The sequence below is a fragment of the Tetrahymena thermophila genome (assembly GCF_000189635.1).
Source record: "Tetrahymena thermophila SB210 genomic scaffold scf_8254600, whole genome shotgun sequence".
NCBI lineage: Eukaryota > Ciliophora > Oligohymenophorea > Hymenostomatida > Tetrahymenidae > Tetrahymena > Tetrahymena thermophila.
The window spans coordinates 79621-103475 of NW_002476370.1; the positions used below are offsets into that span (position 1 = coordinate 79621).

At 21.2% G+C, this 23855-nt stretch overlaps 10 protein-coding genes across 10 annotated transcripts; 2 read left to right on the top strand and 8 right to left on the bottom strand. All coding sequences in view use genetic code 6, as the record gives it.

Moving 5' to 3' along the window:
- Positions 1-426: 426 nt before the first annotated feature.
- TTHERM_000277289 (transmembrane protein, putative) lies at positions 427-2251 on the bottom strand. The gene has a single exon (XM_012798133.1). It carries the CDS (start codon positions 2159-2161, stop codon positions 1214-1216), a length of 948 nt encoding a protein of 315 aa, XP_012653587.1. The 5' UTR covers positions 2162-2251; the 3' UTR covers positions 427-1213.
- Positions 2252-2901: 650 nt separating this feature from the next.
- On the bottom strand, positions 2902-3852 carry TTHERM_00277290 (transmembrane protein, putative; the record flags this gene model as incomplete). Its single annotated transcript, XM_001018089.2, has 2 exons — positions 2902-3779; positions 3840-3852. The coding sequence occupies 2 exons, from the start codon at positions 3850-3852 to the stop codon at positions 2902-2904; spliced, it is 891 nt and encodes a 296-aa protein (XP_001018089.2).
- Positions 3853-4579: 727 nt separating this feature from the next.
- On the bottom strand, positions 4580-5125 carry TTHERM_00277300 (transmembrane protein, putative; the record flags this gene model as incomplete). The annotated part of the gene is made up of 1 exon (XM_001018090.2): positions 4580-5125. The coding sequence occupies one exon, from the start codon at positions 5123-5125 to the stop codon at positions 4580-4582; it is 546 nt and encodes a 181-aa protein (XP_001018090.2).
- A 1289-nt stretch (positions 5126-6414) lies between these two features.
- Positions 6415-7356, bottom strand: TTHERM_000277319 (transmembrane protein, putative; the record flags this gene model as incomplete). Its single annotated transcript, XM_012798134.1, has 1 exon — positions 6415-7356. The coding sequence occupies one exon, from the start codon at positions 7354-7356 to the stop codon at positions 6415-6417; it is 942 nt and encodes a 313-aa protein (XP_012653588.1).
- Positions 7357-8703: 1347 nt separating this feature from the next.
- TTHERM_00277320 (transmembrane protein, putative) lies at positions 8704-9924 on the bottom strand. Its single transcript, XM_001018092.2, has one exon. It carries the CDS (start codon positions 9791-9793, stop codon positions 8852-8854), a length of 942 nt encoding a protein of 313 aa, XP_001018092.2. The 5' UTR covers positions 9794-9924; the 3' UTR covers positions 8704-8851.
- A 114-nt stretch (positions 9925-10038) lies between these two features.
- TTHERM_000277338 (transmembrane protein, putative) lies at positions 10039-10692 on the bottom strand (the record flags this gene model as incomplete). The annotated part of the gene is made up of 1 exon (XM_012798135.1): positions 10039-10692. One exon carries the CDS (start codon positions 10690-10692, stop codon positions 10039-10041), a length of 654 nt encoding a protein of 217 aa, XP_012653589.1.
- Positions 10693-11064: 372 nt separating this feature from the next.
- Positions 11065-11421, top strand: TTHERM_000277339 (hypothetical protein; the record flags this gene model as incomplete). Its single annotated transcript, XM_012798136.1, has 1 exon — positions 11065-11421. The coding sequence occupies one exon, from the start codon at positions 11065-11067 to the stop codon at positions 11419-11421; it is 357 nt and encodes a 118-aa protein (XP_012653590.1).
- A 1138-nt stretch (positions 11422-12559) lies between these two features.
- TTHERM_00277340 (hypothetical protein) lies at positions 12560-15160 on the bottom strand (the record flags this gene model as incomplete). Its single annotated transcript, XM_001018094.2, has 1 exon — positions 12560-15160. Exon 1 carries the CDS (start codon positions 14996-14998, stop codon positions 12560-12562), a length of 2439 nt encoding a protein of 812 aa, XP_001018094.1. The 5' UTR covers positions 14999-15160.
- Positions 15161-16312: 1152 nt separating this feature from the next.
- On the bottom strand, positions 16313-18213 carry TTHERM_00277350 (hypothetical protein; the record flags this gene model as incomplete). Its single annotated transcript, XM_001018095.2, has 4 exons — positions 16313-16330; positions 16387-16626; positions 16878-17040; positions 17105-18213. The coding sequence occupies 4 exons, from the start codon at positions 18211-18213 to the stop codon at positions 16313-16315; spliced, it is 1530 nt and encodes a 509-aa protein (XP_001018095.2).
- Positions 18214-19201: 988 nt separating this feature from the next.
- Positions 19202-20400, top strand: TTHERM_00277360 (kinase domain protein; the record flags this gene model as incomplete). Its single annotated transcript, XM_001018096.1, has 2 exons — positions 19202-19620; positions 19710-20400. The coding sequence occupies 2 exons, from the start codon at positions 19202-19204 to the stop codon at positions 20398-20400; spliced, it is 1110 nt and encodes a 369-aa protein (XP_001018096.1).
- Between the last annotated feature and the right edge of the window lie 3455 nt (positions 20401-23855).

The following is a 23855-nucleotide window of genomic DNA, read 5'->3' on the forward strand; positions in this document are numbered from 1 at the left end:
TTATGTAAGTATTGCTGTTCTATTCCAAATTACAAGTTTTTTTTTCTTCAATTTTTGCGATAGAAAAATATAAAAAAACTCAATATTATAGATAGAACAATTTTCAATTAACCAGAACAAAATTTATCAAATGAACACTGTTATTATTAATCTTTTTTTATTCAATTATTCATACATTTTTTAATAATAGTTTTTTAATATAATATGCTTTTCTTTTACTTTCAGTACATATCTTAGAAGTAGAAATAAAATACAAAAATATGTTAACACCCAAAATTAAATTTTGAAATCTATTTTTCTTGTTCTATTAATTAATGAGGATTGATAGTATCTAACATCCTCAAAATTTTATAAAAATATGAATCAACTATCAAATAGAATATTTATACTTAATTTATCTATTTATATTAATAATTTTAAACTAAAGTATATTTTATTAAAACTAAAACCATCTTTATTAAGGATTTAAAGAGTTATTTAAAAAAATAATTTACAGGATTATACAAGAACTGAATTTAGGAACTAACTTACAAAAGTTTTTCATGATTCTCAATCCCAAAAAAGACTTTTTAGGTTTTGCTCTTCTATTTAGATTTTTTAAAAACGTAAAAATGCTAATCATTAACTAAATGTATTGTTTGAAACTTCTCATATACAAGATTCTAATATAATATTAAATTTATCTAAACTAATCCTATTTCTTCTTCATTATCACTAGAGACACTGAAAAATATTCTTTCAATTTGTTCTTTATCTATTTCTAAAAGCTATTTTGCAATTAAAAATATTGTTTATTTAATTGTATTTTTGAAAGCATTTACTTTTTAATAATACCAAGCAATTAGTTATTAATAAGTCAATAAATTAATAATTTTTTAAATAATTAAATAAATTTTGAAGGATATTTTTGATAAAAAACAACTTAATTCATTCATATATTTACTACATTTATTGCTTTTTTTCTACATAAAACACGACTCTTTGATTTTTTACTATTAGTTCTAAGATTTTTACTTAGTTTTCTTTCTCACAAATTTAACATTTTTTAAAAAGCAGCTTAAACTTTAAACAAAAATAAATTATCCTGTATTTTAAACTGAAAATAATCTTTTTCTTAATTAATAAATACTAAATGTAAAAATCATATAAACATTTTTGGTTTAAATTAATGAAACCCATCTATAAATTTTTAATATGTTTTTTATGGATATTATCATACCCTGCCTTTAATCGTTCTTTTAAATTAGTTTATATTATTGAGCTTTTTATTTTTATAAGTAATATCTTTGATATATTAATCTAAATATTCAATTAATCCTATAAATAATACGTTTAATGAGGATATAAGAGGACAAAAAGTAAATACTAAGAAAGCAAAATACTAAGAAAATGGGGCATTAAGCTTATTGAAAGATATGAGCGCGAATTGCTCTAAATCTCTAACATTTATTCTATTTTTAGAATTTAAGTAAGCTTAATCTTTAGGTTGACCTTTTTCAATACTACTATTAAAAAAATGCACATAACAATTTTTAGTCTGAACTAAATCCTCGTAATATGTATCGAATGGAAGACACATCCAGCTAGGTAATTTAACTTAACTAAATTTATATGGAATAGAGCATTATCCTTAAAAACATTGCTATTCCCCATAATACAAAAATGTTAGTGGATTATGTTATTAATATGATGTTGGAGTAGTATCTTTAGACTCTGAAGACAAACAACCGTAACCTAAAAATTTTTGACCATCCATCTAAAAATCAATATATAGAATTGAGTATTTTTCACTAGATAAAGATGGAAACTCTTCAAAATTTATAGAAAACTTACCAATGACTGAACACTCTTAAATTTCTTAAAAATGATACTTTAATGTTTTATTAAATATCCCTAAAAAAATGCCTAAAAATAAGCATAAGCTGATAAAAAAAAAACAAATATTAAGGATTAGAAAAGGTTTTAAGCAATTTTTATGTGAATTCCAAAAGAGGAGATATTAAACCAACTATAAGAAAGCTATAATTGGTAAGCAGTAAATCATTTCTAGCACAGGATAACCATTCAAGTAAAAGATAGTAATAATTAATGTATATAATTAAAGCACAATAAGAGTGTTGGCAGTAAATTTAATCTTAAATTTTTTGCCTAAAAGAGCCATTTTTTCTTATATTTCTATATAATTTTTTGTTTTTTAGTTTTTTTTTTAATAATTTTTTAGATGATACTTTTTTTAATTTAAAATTTGTTTATTATGTAAGTCTCGTTTTTCTTTTTAAATTACAAATTTTTTTTTTAAACTTATTGCTATAGAAAAATATTAAAAAATTCAAATATAATAGGATAATTAGAATGCGAACCCAGATGAATAGTAGCCAATTTTGTTGAATTAAAAAGTTTAAAATTATTCTTTCTTTCTTTCTATTTATTCTTTGTATTTTTTCAATACTATTTTGTAACTAAAAATATTGTATCTATAATTGTATTTCTGTTAGCTTGAAATTTTTAATCATATCAAGCTAATAGTTATTTGATAGTCAATATAAGTTTTTTATAAAAATCAGAAAATTTTGAAGGATATTTTTGACAAAAAAAAAACATAATTAATTCATAATTTTTATTACATTTATTGCTTTTTTTTCTAAATTAATCTTTAGCTTTTTGCTTTTAATTCTAGGATTTATTTTCGTTTGATTTTCTCACCAATTTAACATTTTTTTTATAAGATGATTAAAATTTAAGTAAAAATAAATTATCCAGTATTTTAAACTGAAAATAAATTAATACAAATATTTTGTTAAGCAATAAATACTAAATATAAAAATCATATTAACATTTATGGTTTAAATTAGTAAAACTTTTTCGTTAAAAATTTTGTAATAATTCATTTTAAAAATATTATCATGCAATTTCCATGACTTCTATTTCATTAAATTAAAATATATTTGTGTATTTTTTATTATTTTTCGTAATAGATTTGATATATTTTTCTATATATCCAATTAATCCTATAAATAATACATTTGTTGAGGATATAAGAGGACAAAAAGTAAATACTAAGAAAGCAAAATACTAAGAAAAAGGGGCATTAAGCTTATTGAAAGATATGAGTGCGAATTGCTCTAAATCTCTAACATTTATTCTATTTTTAGAATTTAAGTAAGCTTAGTCTTTAGGTTGATCTTTTTCTATTCTGCTATTAAAGAAATGCACATAACAATTTTTAGTCTGAACTAAATCCTCATAATTAGTATCAAATGGAAGACACATCCAGCTAGGCAGTTTAACTTAGCTAAATTAATATGGAAGAGAGCATGCTCCTTAAGAACATTGCTATTCCCCATAATACAAAAATGTTAGTGGATTATGTGTTTGAATTGTTGCTGAAATAGTATCTTTAGTCTCTGAAGACAAACAACCATAACCTAAAAATTTTTGATCATCCATCTAAAAATCAATATATAGAATTGAGTATTTTTCACTAGATAAATGTGGAAATTCTTAAAAATCTGTAGAAAACTTTCCTATGACTGAACACTCTTAGATTTCTTAAAATTGATACTTTAATGTTTAATTAAATATCCCTAAAAAAAGACCTAAAAATAAACCTAAGCTGATTACAAAACAACAAATATTAAGAGTTAGAAAAGGTGTTAAGCAATTTTCGTAAGGACACCAAAAGAGGAGATATTAAATCAACTATAAGAAAGCTATAATTGGTAAGCAGTATATCATTTCTAGCACAGGATAGTCATTCAAGTAAAAGATAGTAATAAATACTATATATAATTAAAGCACAAAAATAGTATTAGCAGTAAATTTAATCTAAAGTTTTTTACGTAACAGAGTCATATTTTCTTATATTTCTTTTAATTTTTTGTTATTTTTTACTTTTTTTAGTTGATACTTTTTTTAATTTAAAATTTGTTTTTTTTTGTAAGTCTTGTTTTACTATTTTAAATTTTAAGTTTTTTTTTAACTTTTTGTGATAGAAAGATATAAAAAAACTCAATATAATAGATAGAACAATTTATAATTCATAATAATATAAGTTGTGAAATAAATACATAAATAATCAATCATTTTTGATTCAATCTTTCATACATTCTTTAATTTTTGATTAAAAGTAATAATTTTTTTATATAATTTGAATATCATTTACTTTCAGAACATTATAATTTTTGGAAATATAATAAAATCTGATGAATTTATTTCTCTTCGATGAATTCGATGAAATAGAATTAAAAATACAAAAATATGTTTTATATATACTTTTTACATAAGTTTTTTCAAACTATTTTTGTAATAATAAAATAAAAAACTAATTATTATAATAAAACAATTAACTGAATCAGAACAAATGCCATTTAATAATTTTTTGTCATCCCCATTTAATCATTTTTAGATTTTTAAATTAAGCAAATATAAATTATCCAGTATTTTAAACTGAGAATGAATTAATATAAATCTTTTTCTTAAGCAATGAATACTAAATATAAAAATCATATTAACATTTTTTATTTAAATTAATGAAACTAGATCATATTTAAATTTTTATTAGGTCATTTTAAAAATATTATCATGCTATTGGCATGACTTCTACATGATTATATTAATTTAAATAGGTGGATGTTTTATCTTTATTAGTAATAGATTTGATATATTATTCTATATATCCAATTAATGTTATAAATAATACATTTGTTGATGATATAAGAGGACAAAAAGTAAATACTAAGAAAGCAAAATACTAAGAAAAAGGGGCATTAAGCTTATTGAAAGATATAAGTGCGAATTGCTCTAAATCTCTAACATTTATTCTATTTTTAGAATTTAAGTAAGCTTAGTTTTTAGGTTGACCTTTTTCTATTCTACTATTATAAAAATGCACATAACAATTTTTAGTCTTAACCAAATCCTCGTAATTAGTATCGAATGGTAGACACATCCAGCTAGGTAGTTTAACTTAGCTAAATTAATATGGAAGAGAGTATGCTCCTTAATAGTATTGCTTTTCCCCATAATACAAAAATGTCAGAGGGTTATGCTATTGAATTATTGCTATAGTAGTACTTTAAGACTCTGAAGACAAACAACCGTAGCCTAAAAATTTTTGACCATTCATCTAAAAATCAATATTTAGAATTGCGTATTTTTCACTTGAAAAAGGTGGAAATTCATCAAGATATGTTGAAAACTTACCTATGACTGAACACTCTTAGATTTCTTCAAATTGATACTATAATGTTTAATTAAATATCCCTAAAAAAATGCCTAAAAATAAACCTAAGCTGATTACAAAACAAAGAATATTAATAGTTAAAAAAGTAGTTAAGCAATTTTCTTCAGGACACCAAAAGAGGCAATATTAAATCAACTAAAAGAAAGCTATAATTGGTAAACAATAAAACATTTCTAGCACAGGATAGTCATTCAAGTAAAAGATAGTAATAAATATTATGTATAATTAAAGCACAAAAATAATGTTAGCAGTAAATTTAATCTCAAATTTTGTGTTTAACAGAGCCATTTTTTATATTTCTAAATAATATTTTGTTTTGTTTTTTTGCTTTTTTTAGTTGATACTTTTTTTAAATTAAAGTTTGTTTTTTTTTGTAAGTCAAATTTTTCTATTTTCAATTATATATTTTTTATTTTAAAACATTTAGTGATAGAAAGATATAAAAAAACTCAATATAATAGATGAAAAACTTTTAATCCATCTATCAGAATATATTAATTTATCAAATAAAACACCATTATTATTAATTATCTTTGATTCAATCACTCATAAATTCTTTAATTTTTTATTAAAAATAATAATTTTTTCATATAATACGAATATCTTTTACTTTTAAAACATAATAATTTTGTTATAATTTTTGGAAATTTAATAAAAATAAATAATATTATAAAAATTTCATTTAATAATAATTAAAATAAATCAATAATTATTATATTGTTATTTTATCAGATTTAATAAACAAGTAGTAAAGATAATTTATCAGTTTTTAATAATATAAAGTAAATAGTTATTTGCTAGTCAATATAAGTTTTTAATTAACATCAGAAAATTTTGAAGGATATTTTTGATAAAAAACAACATAAGTCATTCATAATATTTCCTACATTAGTTGCTTTTTTTCTACAATAAACGTTATTTTTTTACTTTTTACAATTAATTATAAGATTTATTTTAGTTGGATTTTCTCAAAAATTTAATACTTTTTAAAAATCAACTTAAACTTTAAGCAAAAAGAAATTATCAAGAATTTCAAAGTAAAAATAAATTAATACAAATCTTTTTCTTATGTAATGTATACTACTAAATATACAAATCATATTAACATTTTTGGCTTAAATTAATGAAACATGCTCATGTATTATTTTTAATAAGTTATTTTAAAAATATTATCATGGCATTGGCATGACTTCTATTTCATTAATATATGCTTATTATTTATTATGATTAGTAATAGATTTAATATATTTTTCTAAATATCCAATTAATCCTACAAATAATACATTCGTTGAGGATATAAAAGGACAAAAAGTAAATACTAAAAAAGTAAAGTACTAAGAAAAAGGGACATTAAGCTTATTGAAAGATATGAATGCGAATTGTTCTAAATTTCTAACATTTATTCTACTTTTAGAATTTAAGTAAGCTTAGTCTTAGGTTTAACCTTTTTCAATTCTACTATTATAAAAATGCACATAACAATTTTTGGTCTTTATTAAATCCTCGTAATTAGTATTGAATGGAAGACACATCCAACTAGGTAGCTTAACTTAACTAAATTTATATGGAGCAGAGCATTATCCTTAATCACAATGGGTTTCCCCATAATGCATAAATGCTAGTGGGTTATGTGATTTAATTGATGTTGTACTAGTGCCTTAAGACTCTGAAGACAAACAACCGTAACCTAAAAATTTTTGACCATCCATCTAAAAGTCAATATATAGAATTGAGTATTTTTCACTTGAAGAATTTGGAATTTCTTCAAAATATGTTGAAAACTTTCCTATGACCGAACACCCTTAGATTTCTTAAAATTGGTACTTTAATGTTTAATTAAATATCCCTAAAAAAATACCTAAAAATAAACCTAAGCTGATTACAAAAGAACATATATTAAGAGTTAAGAAAATTGCTAAGCAATTTTCATTAGGACACCAAAAGAGGATATATTAAATCAACTATAAGAAAGCTATAATTGGTAAGCAGTAAATCATTTCTAGCACAGGATAGTTATTCAAGTAAAAGATAGTAATAAATATTATATATAACTAGAGCACAAAAATAATGTTAGGAGTAAATTTAATCTCAAATTTTTTGCTTAACATAGTCATATTTTCTAATGTTTCTATATAAATTTTATTTTTTATTTTTTTAGATGATGTTTTTTTAATTTAAAACTTGTTTTTGTTATTCTCTCTTGCCTATTTTAAATTATTATTTTTTATTTTAAAACTATTTATGATAGAAAAATATAAATAAACTCAATATAATAGATGGAACAATTATTAATTCATCTATCAGAGTAAAACTTATCAAATAAACACCATTATTACTAATCTTATTCAATTCAATCATTGATGAATTCATTAATTTTTTATTAAAAGTAATAATTTTTTTATATCTTTTACTTGCAGAACATAATCATTTTTGGTAATTTAAAAAGCTAATAAATTCGTTTCTCATTAATGAATTTTAGAATTAAAAATACAAAAATATATTTAATATAATACTTTTTTACATAAATTTTTTCAAATTTTTTTAATGATAATAAAATAATAAAAAACTAATTTATAATAAAAAAACAATTAACAAAGGTTATTGAATAAATTTTTTTTCATCCCCATTTAATCAATTTTACACTTTTAAATCAAAATTAAATTTTGAAATTTATTTTTCTAGTGCAAATAAATAATGATTGATTGTAAATAATCTACTCAAAATTTTATAAAAATATGTTTCAATAACCAAATAGACTCTTTATACTTAATTTATCTATTTTTATTTTGAAATTTAAACTAAAGTATATTTTATGAAAACTAAAACCATCTTTTTAAAGGATTAAAATAGTTATTGAAAAAATTTATATTTTATGATTATGCGAGAATTGAATTTAGGAACTAACTTGCTCAATTTTTCATGATCCTTAATCCCAAACAATCTTTTAAGGAATTTATTCTATTTCATATTTATTCCTCAATCCCAAAATAGATTTTTTAAAGACATAATATTGCTAATGATTAGCTAAATTTTTTGTTTGAAGCTTCTCAAATAAAAGGTTCTAATATTCTATTTAACTTATCTAAATTAACAGCCCATTTTTCTTCTCTAGAAGAATTGAAAATTATTCTTTCTTTCTTTCTATTTGTTTTTTGTATTTTTTTCAAAGTTATTTTGCAACTAAAAATATTGTATCTATAAATGTATTTTCTGAGTGCATTTAAATATCAAGCGTATAGTTATTTGTTAGTCAATATATATTTTTAATTAACATCAGAAAAAGATATATTTGATAGAAACAACATAATTCATTCAATATTTTTACTACATTTATTGCTTTTTTTTCAACATGAAACACTATTAATTGACTTTTTGAAATAAATTCTAATATTTATTTTAGTTGGATCTTCAAACAATTTACACTTTTTAAATACAGCTTAAATTGTAAGGAAAAATAATTTATCCAGTATTTTAAAATCAAAATAAATGAATACAAATCTTTTTCTTAAACAATAATTACTAAATATAAAAATCATATAAGCATTTTTTATTTATATTAATAATACAAGCTTATGTATAAATTTTTATTAATTCATTTTAAAAATATTATCATACCATTTCTATTTCATTAAATACATTTATATTATTTTATGTTTTTACTTAATTAGTAATAGATTTGATATATTTTTCTAATTATCCAATTAATCCTATAAATAATACATTTGTTGAGGAAATAAAAGGACAAAAAGTAAATACTAAGAATGCAAAGTACTAAGAAAAAGGGGCATTAAGCCTCTTGAAAGATATGAGTGCGAATTGCTCTAAATCTCTAACATTTACTCTGCTTTTAGAATTTAAGTAAGCTTAGTTTTTAGGTTGACCTTTTTCAATTCTACTATTAAAAAAATGCACATAACAATTTTTAGTCTTAACTAAATCCTCGTAATTAGTATCGAATGGTAGGCACATCCAGCTAGGTAGTTTCACTTAGCTAAATTTATATGGAGTAGAGCATTATCCTTAATCACAATGATTTTCCCCATAATGCAAAAATGTAAGAGGATTATGCTGTTAAATCGTTGTTGAAGTAGTACCTTAAGACTATGAAGACAAGCAACCATAACCTAAAAATTTTTGACCATCCATCTAAAAATCAATATATAGAATTGAGTATTTTTCACTAGATAAAGGTGGAAATTCATCATAATATGTCGAAAACTTACCTACAACTGAACACTCTTAGATTTCTTCAAATTGATACTATAATGTTTAATTAAATATCCCTAAAAAAATGCCTAAAAATAAACCTAAGCTGATTACAAAACAAGAAATATTAATAGTTAGAAAAGATGTTAAGCAATTTTCGTAAGGACACCAAAAGAGGAGATATTAAATAAACTAAAAGAAAGCTATAATTGGTAAGCAGTAAATCATTTCTAGCACAGGATAGTCATTCAAGTAAAAGATAGTAATAAATATTATATATAATTAAAGCACAAAAATAATGTTAGCAGTAAATTTAATCTCAAATTTTGTGTTTAGCAGAGACATTTTTTCTTATATTTCTTAAATTTTTGTTTTTTTTTGTTTTTTTAGGTGATGCTTTTTTTAATTTAAAATTTATTTTTTTTTGTAAATCTAATTTTTCTATTAAATTATAAGTTTTTTCTTTTAAAACTTTTAGTGATAGAAAGATATAAAAATACTAAATATAATAGATAGAACAATTTTTAATTCATCTATCAGGATATAATTTATCAAAAATAAATCGTTTTTATTAATTTTCATTGATTTAATCATTCATAAATTCTTTAATTTTTGATTAATAATAGGAATAATTTTTTCATAAAATACGAATATCTTTTATTTTAAGGACATAATAATTTTTCGAAATGTAATAAAAGCTAATCAATTTTGTTTCTCTCAGAAGAAGTAGAATTAAAAATACAAATTTTAGGATAGTTAATTAAATTAAATTTGTTAGCTTTCCTTTGATTTTTTTAACGTTGATTCTTTTATTATTATTATTATTATTACAAGGCTTATTCTATCTATTTAATATAAGATATCAGTATGTGCTTGATTTATTTTTTATATAAGGTAGAAACTTTAATAGAATTTTCATATTAAAAAAAAAATTAATTATTGATATAAATAAAACAAAAGAGCCAAAGAAGAAAATTCGTGTATGTAGCCTTGAAAAAGACAGTACCCTAGGGTAATATATATATATAATAATAATTAAATAAATAAATAAATTATGATGATGCTGTTATTTAATCAGATTAAATAAACAAATTTATTATCTAAGATAGTAAAAAAAGTAATGATAATTTATCAGTTTTTAATAATATCAAGTAAATAGTTATTTGCTCACCAAAAGAAATTTTTAATTAACGCCAGTAAATTTTTAAAGATATTTTTGGTAAAAAACAACATAATTCATTCATAATTTTTTCTACTAAATTGCTTTTATTTTTCTTTATTAAACACGATTGTTTGACTATTTGCATTAAATTCTAAGAATTATTTTAGTTGGATTTTCTCACAAATTTATCAATTTTTAAAAAGTAGATTAAAATTTAAGCAAAAATAAAGTATCAAGTATTTTAAACTGAAAAAAATAAATGTAAATATTTTTCTTAAACAATGAATACTAAATATAAAAATCATATTAACATTTATGGTATAAATTAACGAAACTTGCTCTTGTATAATTTTTTAACAAGTCATTTTAAAAATATTATCATGCCATTGCCATGACTTCTACTTGATTATATTAATTTATATTGGTGAATCTTTTATCTTTATTAGTAATAGATATGATATATTTTTCTAAATATCCAATTAATCCAATAAAGAATAGGTTTGTTGAGGATATAAGAGGACAAAAAGTAAATACTAAGAACGCAAAATACTAAGAAAAAGGGGCATTAAGCTTATTGAAAGATATGAGCGCGAATTGCTCTAAATCTTTAACATTTATTCTGCTTTTAGAATTTAAGTAAGCTTAGTTTTTATGTTGGCCTTTTTCTATTCTACTATTATAAAAATTCACATAACAATTTTTAGTCTTAACTAAATCCTCGTAATTAGTATCGAATGGAAGACACATCCAACTAGGTAGTTTAACTTAACTAAATTTGTATGGAGGAGAGCATTGTCCTTAAAAACATTGATTATCTCCATAATACAAAAATGATAGCGGGCTATATGATATAGATTATGTTTAACTAGTATCTTAAGACTATGAAGACAAACAACCATAACCTAAAAATTTTTGACCATCCATCTAAAAATCAATATATAGAATTGAATATTTTTCACCAGGTAAATTTGCAAGTTCTTCAACATATGTTGAAAACTTACCTATGACTGAACAATCTTAGATTTCTTCAAATTGATATTTTAGTGTTTAATTAAATATCCCTAAAAAAATACCTAAAAATAAACCTAAGCTGATTATAAAACAACAAATATTAAGAGTTAGAAAAGGTCTTAAGCAATTTTCATAAGGACACCAAAAGAGGCAATATTAAATCAACTAAAAAAAAGCTATAATTGGTAAGCAGTAAATCATTTCTAGTATAGGATAGTCATTCAAGTAAAAGATAGTAATAAATATTATATAAAACTAAAGCACAAAAATAATGCTAGCAGTAAATTTAATCTCAAGTTTTGTGTTTAACAGAGACATTTTTTTTATATTTCTAAATAATTTTTTGTTTTTTTTTTTGCTTTTTTTAGATAATACTTTTTCTAATTTAAAATTTGTTTTTTTTTGTAAGTCTAATTTTTTAATTTAAATAAAAAGTTTTTTATTTTAAAACTTTTTGTAATAGAAAGATATAAAAAAACTCAATATAATAGATAGAACAATTTTTAATTCATCTATCGGAATATAAGTTATCAAATAAACACCCTAATTATAAATTTTCCTTGATTCAATCATTCATAAATTTTTTCATCCCATTTAACCACTTTTTAAATTTTGTATTAAAAGTAATAAATAATTTTTGTTAAAGAAAAATATTATTTTTTACTATCAAAATATTAAGAGAAAATAAATAAGAGATGAAATAGTTTGTTTGCATTTTTAAAAATAGAATTAAAAATACATAAATATGTTTATTATAATAACTTACTTTTTTCTTTATAAAATTATTCAAAGAAATATTTTTACTTTTGATAATTAATTAATTAATTAAAAACAATTGCTTGATTTTGAAACAATATAAATAAATAAATATATTTCTTATTGAAGTAAATTAAAATTAAATATTTTTATTGAAAATAATTTAATATGGTTTGGTTATATCAGAATAGATTTTTAGGATGTAAATGAATATTTTTTTCGTTTAATCTATTATGATTTTAGGATAGTTAATTTAATTAAATTTGTTAGTTTTCCTTTGATTTTTGTGATGTTGTTTCTTTTATTATTTTATTATTAATAGGTGTGCTGCAAAACATTTCTATTATTCTTTAATCTTAATTCATATTTTATACATTTGCTTTAGCTCTTCTTCTTTCTATACTGTTATTTCTATAATTTAAGTTCACTCTTTGAGGAGTTTTTTCGTATTCCATGAATTAAGGCTAAGAATCTGTTGAAACTATTTTATTCATCTTTTATTATGAAGGAAAATTTAAAGATACTTGATGGTTATAATCAGTGTATTTAGCTGTTTGAGCAATTGATGAAATTGGAGACTGTTTACATAGAGCATTCTCAAGCTCAAAGTTCATTTGTTTTACTTAATTTAGTTTTTGTATATTCATTTTCGGTCTGCTTTTTAAAGGAGCTGAATGAGCTTCCTGTTTAAAATTGAAAAAATCTTCTACTTTACATTAGTTTTAAAATCTCTTGTTTGATATGGTTACATCATTTGGCTTATTAGAATTCAAAGCAGAGCTGTTTTCCAGTTAAATTGAATTTGTATAATTGCTTTGATCTAGAATCTGTGATGAGTTTTTATAGGTAGAATTATGGAAAAGAGAGCTGATATTTGAATTTTAGTTTATTATTTAGCTGTTAATCATTCTTTGCTTTTTTAAAGATTTGTAAGCTCCTTGTGCACTTCTAGTAGATAAGTCAATGATTTTATTAGGTGAATTTTGTTAAGATATTTTTTATAATATAATTTATTTTAGATTATTGGTTGAATTAGAATTTTCTTCTTCAAAATTAATAGAATCAAGCACCGATGTGTGAATCCCATTATGATTTGAAATACTGTTTAAGTAATTCGGAGTTACTTAAATTGTTGGAGGTTCTATTATACTTGACTTCTTTGAAATACGAAATTTAATCCCATTACTTTTAGTCTTTGTTGGTGAAGAACTTAAATAATTTCTACCTTACCTCTCTATATGGTCAATTAATTTTCTAGTTTCTGTTGGAGTCAATCTATATTGCTTTGATTTTAATGGCGTGTTTTAAGCAGAGCCTTAATAGGATTAATTTTAAATACCACTTTATCCTTAATTTGAAGTGGGGATTTTATTTATTTAGGAGGAAACTCTTGGTGTAAGATTTGCTTTGCTGCTAGTATTATCAATTTAAGGCATTTAACTTTGCTACTCTAAATAATTCTTATAAATTTCTCTTTACTTTTATGTTTCCAGATTATCTCTTTGCCTTAACTGCTCATTAAATGGTTTTACTCTGACTTGCTGCTCTGAATTTTCTTTTAATTTACCATAATCTTGATAGTTTTTGTTAATTAATTCAACTGGAATGAATTCATGAGTCTATATCGGAAGCTGCTTTGACTAAGTTTTTTATAAAAGTAGACTGTTTCTTCTTATTTCTGTTATTTTTTTAAAAGCATCAACTGTTTTATCATTTTAATCTATATATTACTATATTTTTTCTTATATCATATCAATTTTTATCTTGATTTAGTTATTGTTTTGAGTCATTTTAGGAGAAATTGCTTAGTTCTAAGGCGTTTAAATCAATTACTGTTACTGTTGAGGTACCAAATAAGATATAGGGGAATGTCTAGATATATTAAAAGGAGTAAAAACTGCAGTATGTCTTTGGCTAACTTACTCAAACAAATTTAACTTAGCTTGATCTAAATTCTTAGGAGAGTTGAGTATATTAAGTTTTTATTTAACTTTATTTATCACTCTAGCTTATCTCTTTTTGCCTATCATTTAAAGGATATCTTCTTCTTCTTCATCATCATTTTCAGAATTAATATCATTTTATTGTATATCCTCCATATTTTATCTGTAGTTCATGCTGTATTATACTTCTTTATTCCCATTTTCTATAAACTTATCCCTTTACTATTACTAATCTCTATCGAAGCTCCTTTACAGTCTACTTTTAAAGTTTTTTTTATTTTCCTAAATTTACAAAGAATTTTTTCTCATAAAATTTGCAACAAAATCCATTGCTTCAGTTCCCTATAAATTTTGAATCTACTTCAAATTTTCTCTAGGACTATTTTCATTTTAAGCTGAGATAGCTCTCATGTTTCTTCCAGTCTTATTACGCACTTACTTTCTCTAATTTTTAGTTTAAAAAAGTCTGCTTTCTTCACTTAATTCATCTTAAACTCCATTCCATCCACCTAAGCTATTTACTGCTTAAGACATTCTTGAATTTATATTAATTTGGTTTATTAATTGAGTTGCATTTATATTTTATTAATCATTATTAAGTATATCACTTATTTCTTATTCTTAATCTATTTCCAATAAAAAGCTCTTTGCCTAATTTTCAAGCCTCTAACGGCTCATTTATTGGAAAATATGCTTAAGTTAAGTAAATCTCTACAGAAAAGAAAACTTTTTAGCTTTTTTTGAATAAACGTTTACAATCCTAAGAGCTATTTAAAAAATATGTGAAAAATTATTGGTTAAATATAATATTTAATCAAAATTAATTATTTTGTTAACAATACAATATTTTGTTAAATTATGTATTTTAGTTAAAGGTAAATAATGATTTAAAACTAACAGTTGATAGAATTACTTATCTTCTTTATTAAATATTCGATATTATTTTCATGAATAAATAAATTAGTATGAAAATCTATCAAAATAAGATTAGCGAAAGAATAAATCAACGATTATAATAAATTAAATGAATGATAATTGTTAAATCTTAATTTTACTTCATATCAAAATATCAATAAATTAAACAAATCAAAGTATATAAAACACCACCAACAAATAAATACAATTTTTTATTAAAGATAGATTAAAATTTATAGTTTAACAATTTATTTATAATCATTTTATATAAACTAGTAAAAAATACATTTAATTTAATAAATCATTAGAAACCAGAGATATTTTTACAACCTCATTTGAGGTTTGTAAATTTTAATATTTTTTATAAGTATTTACAAAAAAATAAGAATTAATTAACCATCCATTCAATTATTTTATATTTTTATTTTTATTAAATGAAAAAAGATTTTGTAAAAAAATTATTCAAAACATATTTGCATAATTTTATTTGAATTTAATTACATAAACCCTAATTCATTCATATACTATGATTGATTACCTGAAGTGGATAAAATTTATTTTTAAGTTACCTGATTTATAAAAAATAGGTATATGAATACTTATATAATTACTGTAAAAATCAGGATTTATAGTATAAAAAATAAAAATATTTTATTTAATAAAATAATAATAATTTAAATATTTTATAAATGAACTAATGAATGAATGAATGAATGAATGAATGAATAAATTATTCTAAAGTTAGTTAGAATTGACAACATAAAAATAATGAATAAGATATTTACAAGAAATAAATAATAATTAATAATGAATTCAATTTTTATAAAACTATATACAGGTTTAAATTACTTTATATTATTTGGTATTTATTTGCTTATTTGACTCTAGATTAGTTTAATAATTTATATTTTTTGTTTGATTGTATGTTTTTTTGTTTGTTTAAGGTAGTATTTTAATTAAAAAAAATATTTTTTTAGTAGATTATTTATATAAATTTAGACTCTTATTTTGTAAAATCTTTTAAAAAAACTCTATGATAAAATGTGATTTTAATTTTTTAAAGAGCATGGATTATTCTCACCTTAGAGCAGATGGCTTTTTTATAAATATGATAAATGAGTTAGTGAGATTTTAGTTCAATTTAATTTTACTATTCTATTTTTAGACTAAATAGAAATGATCTTTTTTCTTATTGCAACATATTCTTGTAAAGCTATTTCATTTTTTTAAGTTAACTTTTGAATTCTATTATATTCTTCTTCTATGTTTGAAGGCAAATTCTTTATCTTATTTCCTTCAAGATGTAATTTAATCCATTCCTTTTTTGTAATTTAATCTTCTTCAGTTAATAAATGAGCTCTATTCTCTTCAAATAATTCTTTATTTTTTTTCTTTATTTGATTAAAAAAATTAATTCATTTTAAAATATAAAAATCACTACATTTTAAAATAAAGAATATGTTGATTGAAAAAATTAAAACTATTTAATAAATAAATAAATTATATGAGGAATATCACTAATTTAAGTTGTAAATCAACCAATTAAAATGCAAATACTGAATTAAAATTTAAAAAAAGCATAAAAATAAAAAAAAGTGTTTTAAAAAATAAATTTTATTTGAGTTTGCTTGTTTTTATTTACTTCTCTTATTTGTTCTGTGAGAGTTACAGAAAAACTAATGTTAGAAACAGATCCTATTTATTAATTATCAATATCTTTAGAGAACATTTAATTGGTTAATTCGTCCCTTTCGGTTTTGTTTCTATCTAAATATATTGAGTTCTTTGAAATTTAATATATTTTGCTAATGTTATTTACAAAATAAAATTACAAAAACAGTTTATTTTTCAGTTAATTTATAAATTTACCTGTCTTCTTGAGTGATGTCTTAATTAAGGTTTGCTTTTCTTGTACTTCTACCTCTTGTTTAAATTTGATTTTTAACTGTAGGGTAATTCTAATTACTCTATATCTTATCCGAATCAGTTGAGGCTTAAGAAAACTCTTAACATTCATTTAAAACATTTAAGTCATTATTGAAGCTGTTAATCATTTAGTTATCGTAAGAATTGTTATTTGTGTTTTTCGATAGGTTGTTTCTATTTGGGTTGTTTCCACTTTTTAACAAATAAGAGTGCTGCTTAGAATTTCCCATTTGTTTGACTAAGTGAGTCTATTGACTGTTATGAATTTTGCTGATTTGATAATTTTACTTATTTTCTAATCCTCGCATTATAATAGCTCCTTTTTCTTATTCTGCCATTTTAATGTTATTGAGTTTTATCAGGTTTTTTTCTAAATTCTCTTTGTTTTAAGCGATAACGGCTTTTTATCTAACGAATTTGTATTGATTATTTTCAAAAATTGTATCCTTCTTACAATGTTTGTAAGAAATTTGATTAATTTCTTAATGTTTTAAGTTTTAAATGTTTTCTTGCTCTTAAAATGGAGGGCAGATTTCAGCTGTTTTTCTTTATTAATTCAAAGAGGAACTCGCATTAGATTTCTCTTAGCAATTTTAACTCACACTATTTTCTTTTCCTCTGCCTTTCGAAAAAGAATGGTGTCTTTTTACATTCCCATTCTAAATGAAAACTTTATTATCAGAATCTCCTTACTCAATAGTTGAGCCTTAATTAAATTTATGTGCGGCTTTATGAGTGCCAATTGTTTTTTATATATTATCCTTATCTCTCTTGATAATTTCTGAATTTTTAGGTCTTGGTATATTATTGTTTCTCTTCATTTTGCTCTGAAGTAATTGCAAATTTTCCTCAATAATTTCTCTATTTTCACTGACGCTGTATCTATTCGATTTAGATATTTTGTAAAATGATGTACTTAAATTCTAACTCTCTGTCTAGTTTATAAGATTTCTGTTGGTTGATATGTTTTCAGATAGAATTCCTTCAACAGGAATCTTTTCTTTTTCATTGACTGTTGAAATATTTTCTTTCTATAGAATCTATTCCTCCATCTATGTATTTATATAATTAATTCTTCTTTTAATATTAAATTATTAACTGGATTATTTTCAAAAGCTCTCTCTAAATGTTAAAAGTGAGTATTACTATTAATATGCAAATATTCTTTTTCTTCTTTAAAAAATTATAAACACCAAATACAAAATCGATTAATTATCATCTAATCCTTATTTTATATTTTTGCTTAAATTTTAAACTCTTAAAAATAGAAAAAATCATTTCGTTATTCGTTTGAATTGTTAAGCAAAATTTAAAAAAAAAAAACAAAATTTAAAAGAGACTAATTAAGATCTTTGTTATTATATTGAAATAATTTGATCAGATAATAGGATTCAATTAGCTTTTAAATTTTAATTATTTTTGTTATTATAAAAATCTATTTAGCTAAACCTTGTTTTATTTAATTATGTTTGATATTTTAAATAATTTTTATTTAATATTGTATGCAAATTTAATTTTAAGTTTAAATTTATTGCAATCTTATATTAAATATTTGATTGTTTGACTTAAATTATTATCAAATACTATTAAAATAATCAGGAAAAACAAACTATTTCCTTGTTGCTCACGCATTAATAAATTAAAGGATAGATAGATAAATAAATAACAGAAACAAACAAGCAAACAAATCTAATTCGTAATAATCTTATTGAGCTAGTAATTAATCAATTAATTTTATTCATATTTATTGCATTTTATGATCAAATCTGCGCTCAAACAATGTTTAATCAGTAAAAATCCTGTAATATTTTTTATTATTAAAAATAAATAAATAATTGCGCTCAATAAAATCCATGATAGTTATAAAATAAACCAAATTTACATAATTTAAAAAGTATTAATAGTTTTTATAAATCTGTTGAGATAAAACAAATAATATTCATTAATATTAAATTAAGATAATAAAAAAGAGAGAAACTACTTAATTACTAAATTAGCATATTAAATTAATATTAGATAACAATATCAATTAGTTTATCTATGGGTATAGTTAATTCATGTGAGAAATCTACAAGACAAGTCGATAATGAAGTCTATTTGAACGCGACTGGCGGAAGTCAATGTAGCAATAGAAAAACTCTTTAGCAGACCAGCACACTCTAAACTCAAGGTTAAAACAAAGAAAATCAAGCTAAATAACCAACTAATAAGTCAAACTCTTACCTTAAGTAGCATTAGGAAAATATTTCGCCAATATAAGAATTAACAACAGAAGAATCAAAGAATAGCAAGTCTGCTTATTCTAAAATGTTTGACAAAGGATTAATTGAAAGCAACGCTTTAAAAGTTCTAAAAATTGAATAAAATGAAACAAAATTACTCAACTCGATGTACTCAAATAATCTTTTGAATTCAACTGCTCTATATGACTGCTAAAGAAATAGATCATCATATTCTTAGTAATATATATTTATTCTACCAGTTTTATAAAACCAAATGCATTGTTTTTTAATAAATAAATTTTTTAAAAACCACCTGAAAAAAATAGACATGTTGTAGGAAGTGTCTAGAGCAATTTACTATAACAGAATAACTCATATATGAATTGCAGTCAGGCACAATTTATTGAAAAAGAAGGTATTAAATCAAGTAGACCTTCTCTCAATTAATAGAGTATGACAAGATCAACACATTCTACTTCCCTTTATGTTGCAAATGAGAGGAAGAGAGTCAAAGAGATATACGAAGATGGTTCTGTCTATGAAGGTCAAGTATTAAATGGATTGAGGGATGGGTAAGGCACATTCACTTACTCAAATTAAGGAGCTAAGTATGTAGGCTAATGGCTTAAAGGTAACATCGAAGGATATGGCATACTTTTTTTCTCTGACAACAGAGTTGCATACGAAGGCCAATGGAGAGAAAATAAATTCAATGGGAACGGAGTCGTATACAATGAAAACCATTCAAAAAGGTAAAGTAAAATAGTTGGTTTCGACTATAAAAGTTTTGACAATATTGAAGAAGAATGGTTTAAGTATGATGGAAACTTTGTAGATGATCAAAAAGATGGACTTGGAACTCTATACCTAAAAAACGGTGAGAAATTTGTGGGAAACTTCCACAAAGATGCTGTGAATGGCAATGGAGCATTTTATTTGATTGACGGTACAATAATCTTAGGAGTTTGGGACAATAATAATTTAGTTCAAGAAACAACAAGAATTAAAAGTTGTTGAATTTGATTGTGTGATAAACACCATAAAATTAAAATCTGCTATAAAATTAAACATAAATAAATAAATTTATAAAACTAAAACACTACTAAAAAGCTTAATAATAAACAAATAAATAACAAACCTAACTAATTTTCCTTGAGCAATCTATTAAAAAATTATTTATTTCCACAAAATTTATATAAAAAATAAAATAAAAATTATTATTTATTCATAAAAATTATATTGTTTTACATTAAAATACATAGAAAACTTTGTTTATATTTTAATTATATAAAATGAGAATAAAAGCAATCAATTTTAATAAATTAAAATAAAATTTTGTTTATAAAAAAATATTGAAATTAACTTAAAAATAATTTTTGTTATTGAGTGTGTAAGCTCTTTTCCTTTATTTTTACTTAAAATATATTGTTTAAAAATTATTTTAATAAATAATTAAATATTAACATACATAATATTAAAGTAGAATAAATTAAATGTGTTATTTCTAGTAAACTTTTAAAATATTTTATTTGTATTTATTCAATGAACTTTTCAAAGAATAAAAAAAATTAACTTTGATAAAATTTAAATTTAAATTTTATTTAGAAGATATTTACTTAACTTATTTAATTTCTAAAAATTTTTAAATAAATAAATAAATTATTAATTTATTTAAATCACTAACTTAAAGAAAACTAAATCTTTTTATTTATTAATTGATAAGCGGAATCCATAATCATGAAAATTCATAAATTTGGATAAAATAATTTTTTACACAATTAAATTAATAATCAATTAATAGAGATTGATGATATAATCACAAATTTCAAAAAATAAGCTTTCAACTCTATCAATTTTTAATAAAGTCCAAGATAAAATTTTAATGTGAATTTCGATTCGATAATTAATGTTATTTGCTTTGGATTTACTAATATTATTCTTTCAGATTTTGATTACAATTATATTGAAAAAAAACTACTTTGTTATTTGATTTTAAATATAAATGTAAGCTACTCCATATTCTTCAAAAATCTGATTCCACAAAAAAATAAGTTCAAGAAAACATCTCATTGATAACTAACTGTATTTTTAATTATTTTATTATCAAAATCAACCTTTTAAAATATGTTAAAGCTGCTTATAATAATAGATTAAACTAAATCAATAAATCTCAAAAAAAATTGAAACTAAAAAGTTATTTTCTTAAACCAAAAAGATAAGTTAAAATATAGACAGACTTATGATGGATGATAAATAAATGATAATAAGATGAATAAATTGAAAAAATACTTTAATAATTGAATATAATATGTTTTGTTTTTTATTATTACATTTTTAATAGGATAATTTAACAAAGAATATATATAGCTATCTTTACGATAATGTTTACCTGAAAGTTATTAGAATATTATTCAAAAGAAAGTAGGTACATCCAAAAAATTTTTTAAAGAATCTATTTATAGTTTAAATATACGAGTTAAATAAAACATAACTTAGTTAGCAATATATTCATATTTTTTATATTGATAATCATTTATATATTAGATATATTTACTATGATTCCTCGTAAGCTTTCACTTACATAAAATTAAAATTATACTTGATAATTAATCTTTTGAAACTTGAGAAAAATAAAAAGAAATAAGAAATATATAAAAATATAAAAAGAAGTAAGAAATATAAAAAGAAATCATAAATGTAAAAAGAAATAATAAATGTAAAAAGAAATAATAAATGTAAAAAGAAATAATTATTTTATAAAATAACAAATGTAAATAAAATTATAATTTTAATTTTATGTAGAATATTTTTTTTACCTGTACTGATCTAAAAATGCTCCGATTGTAAATTCTCTCACGAGTAGCAAATGAAATTATAATTTGAAATTTTAATTTATATAAATTAAAAAATATAATTTTGCTTTTAATTTCTATAATCAAAGATTTTTTTAGTTTTTTTCGTATAAGAAGCAGATAATTATATGTAAAGCTAATTTATTTATTATTTTAAATTGAAGTGAAAATATTCATAATATATTAGTTTCTTGGTAAAAATATTGCACTTATTAATTATAATACTTAACTTCAATAAATAAAAGTGCAAAAATATTTATGGTTGAATTTGATTTATAATTTTTATAATAATTGATTGCCTTTTAATTCCATTATTTAATATTTTATAAATTACTATGTTAAAAAAGTAATAAATTATTTCAACTTTTCTTTTATAATTTATTGTAAGCTCCAAATTGGATTTTTAAAAATTCGACAATATAAAAAAAGTATTTAAAACTCAAAATAAATGTATTTGAAATTTAGAAAGGTAGAAAATGAGCTACAATTTCTAGTTGAGCAAAATTTAAATTAATACTATCAAATTTCTATTAATAAATAAGTTAATTTGAGAAACTTGTATTATAATCAATCAAATTTATAATTTAGATGATATAGATAAGATAAGCTATTTCATTCATTAAATATATTTTTTTCTCAAAATTTTTTTTAAATTATGCAAATTTCTTTAAATGCTTCTACAAGAATTATAATTTATTAATTAAATTAATCCAGTTCATTTTTTTATTTATTTACTGCTTTTGTTTTCTAAAGTAACTTTAGTCAAAAGAGTACCTTTATTAAAAATTCAATATAATTTTTTAAATCATTCTAGCTTTTTTAGTAATTATAATTTTATCTTAAAATATTGAACATGGAGGTTGTATTTATCATTTTTCTCTTTTAGTTTATCATGAAAGCTTATTCTACAATCTAGCTTACAGTTGAGAGATGAAAGAAAAATATTGAAGTAAAATTATTAATTTGACTAAAGATTTATATTTTAGTAAGCGAAAGATTAATTTAAATAATTTATCATTCAATATTCTTTACATGTAAATTTAATGGAAAATATTTAGTATTTTTAATTATAGGTAGGTATTACTGACAAAAATACAATTAAATTTTAATCAAATAAAATAAATCATGCAAATTTCTATCAACCTAATTCAAGCAGTTTTTAATTTTTTTAAATATCGCTTAGATTAAGGTTACAGAAGATTATGAAGTAAATATTTGATAATTTAAAGAGAAAATTAATTAATTAATGATTGTATGAATTATGATTTATTGATTGCTTGATTCAATGAATGAATGAGACTGGGAATTTAAAAAAATTAAATTAACAAAGGAAAAAATATTTCAGTGAGAATCAATGCATCATCTCATACAAAATTAAATTTAGAAAGGAGATAAACATACAATATTATACCATTTATTCTATTATTATTAATATTAATACTATTACTATTATTTTTATTATTGTTTTGTTTTATTGCTTAAGATAATTTAGTGAGTAGTGTTGGTTTATGTGTGTGTGTATATGTATTTATAGACATTCTTATTTAAGTGCTGGAAGAATTAAATTGCTAAACTTGTTTAATATTATATAGTTAGATGAAGATTATATCTGTTTATGCA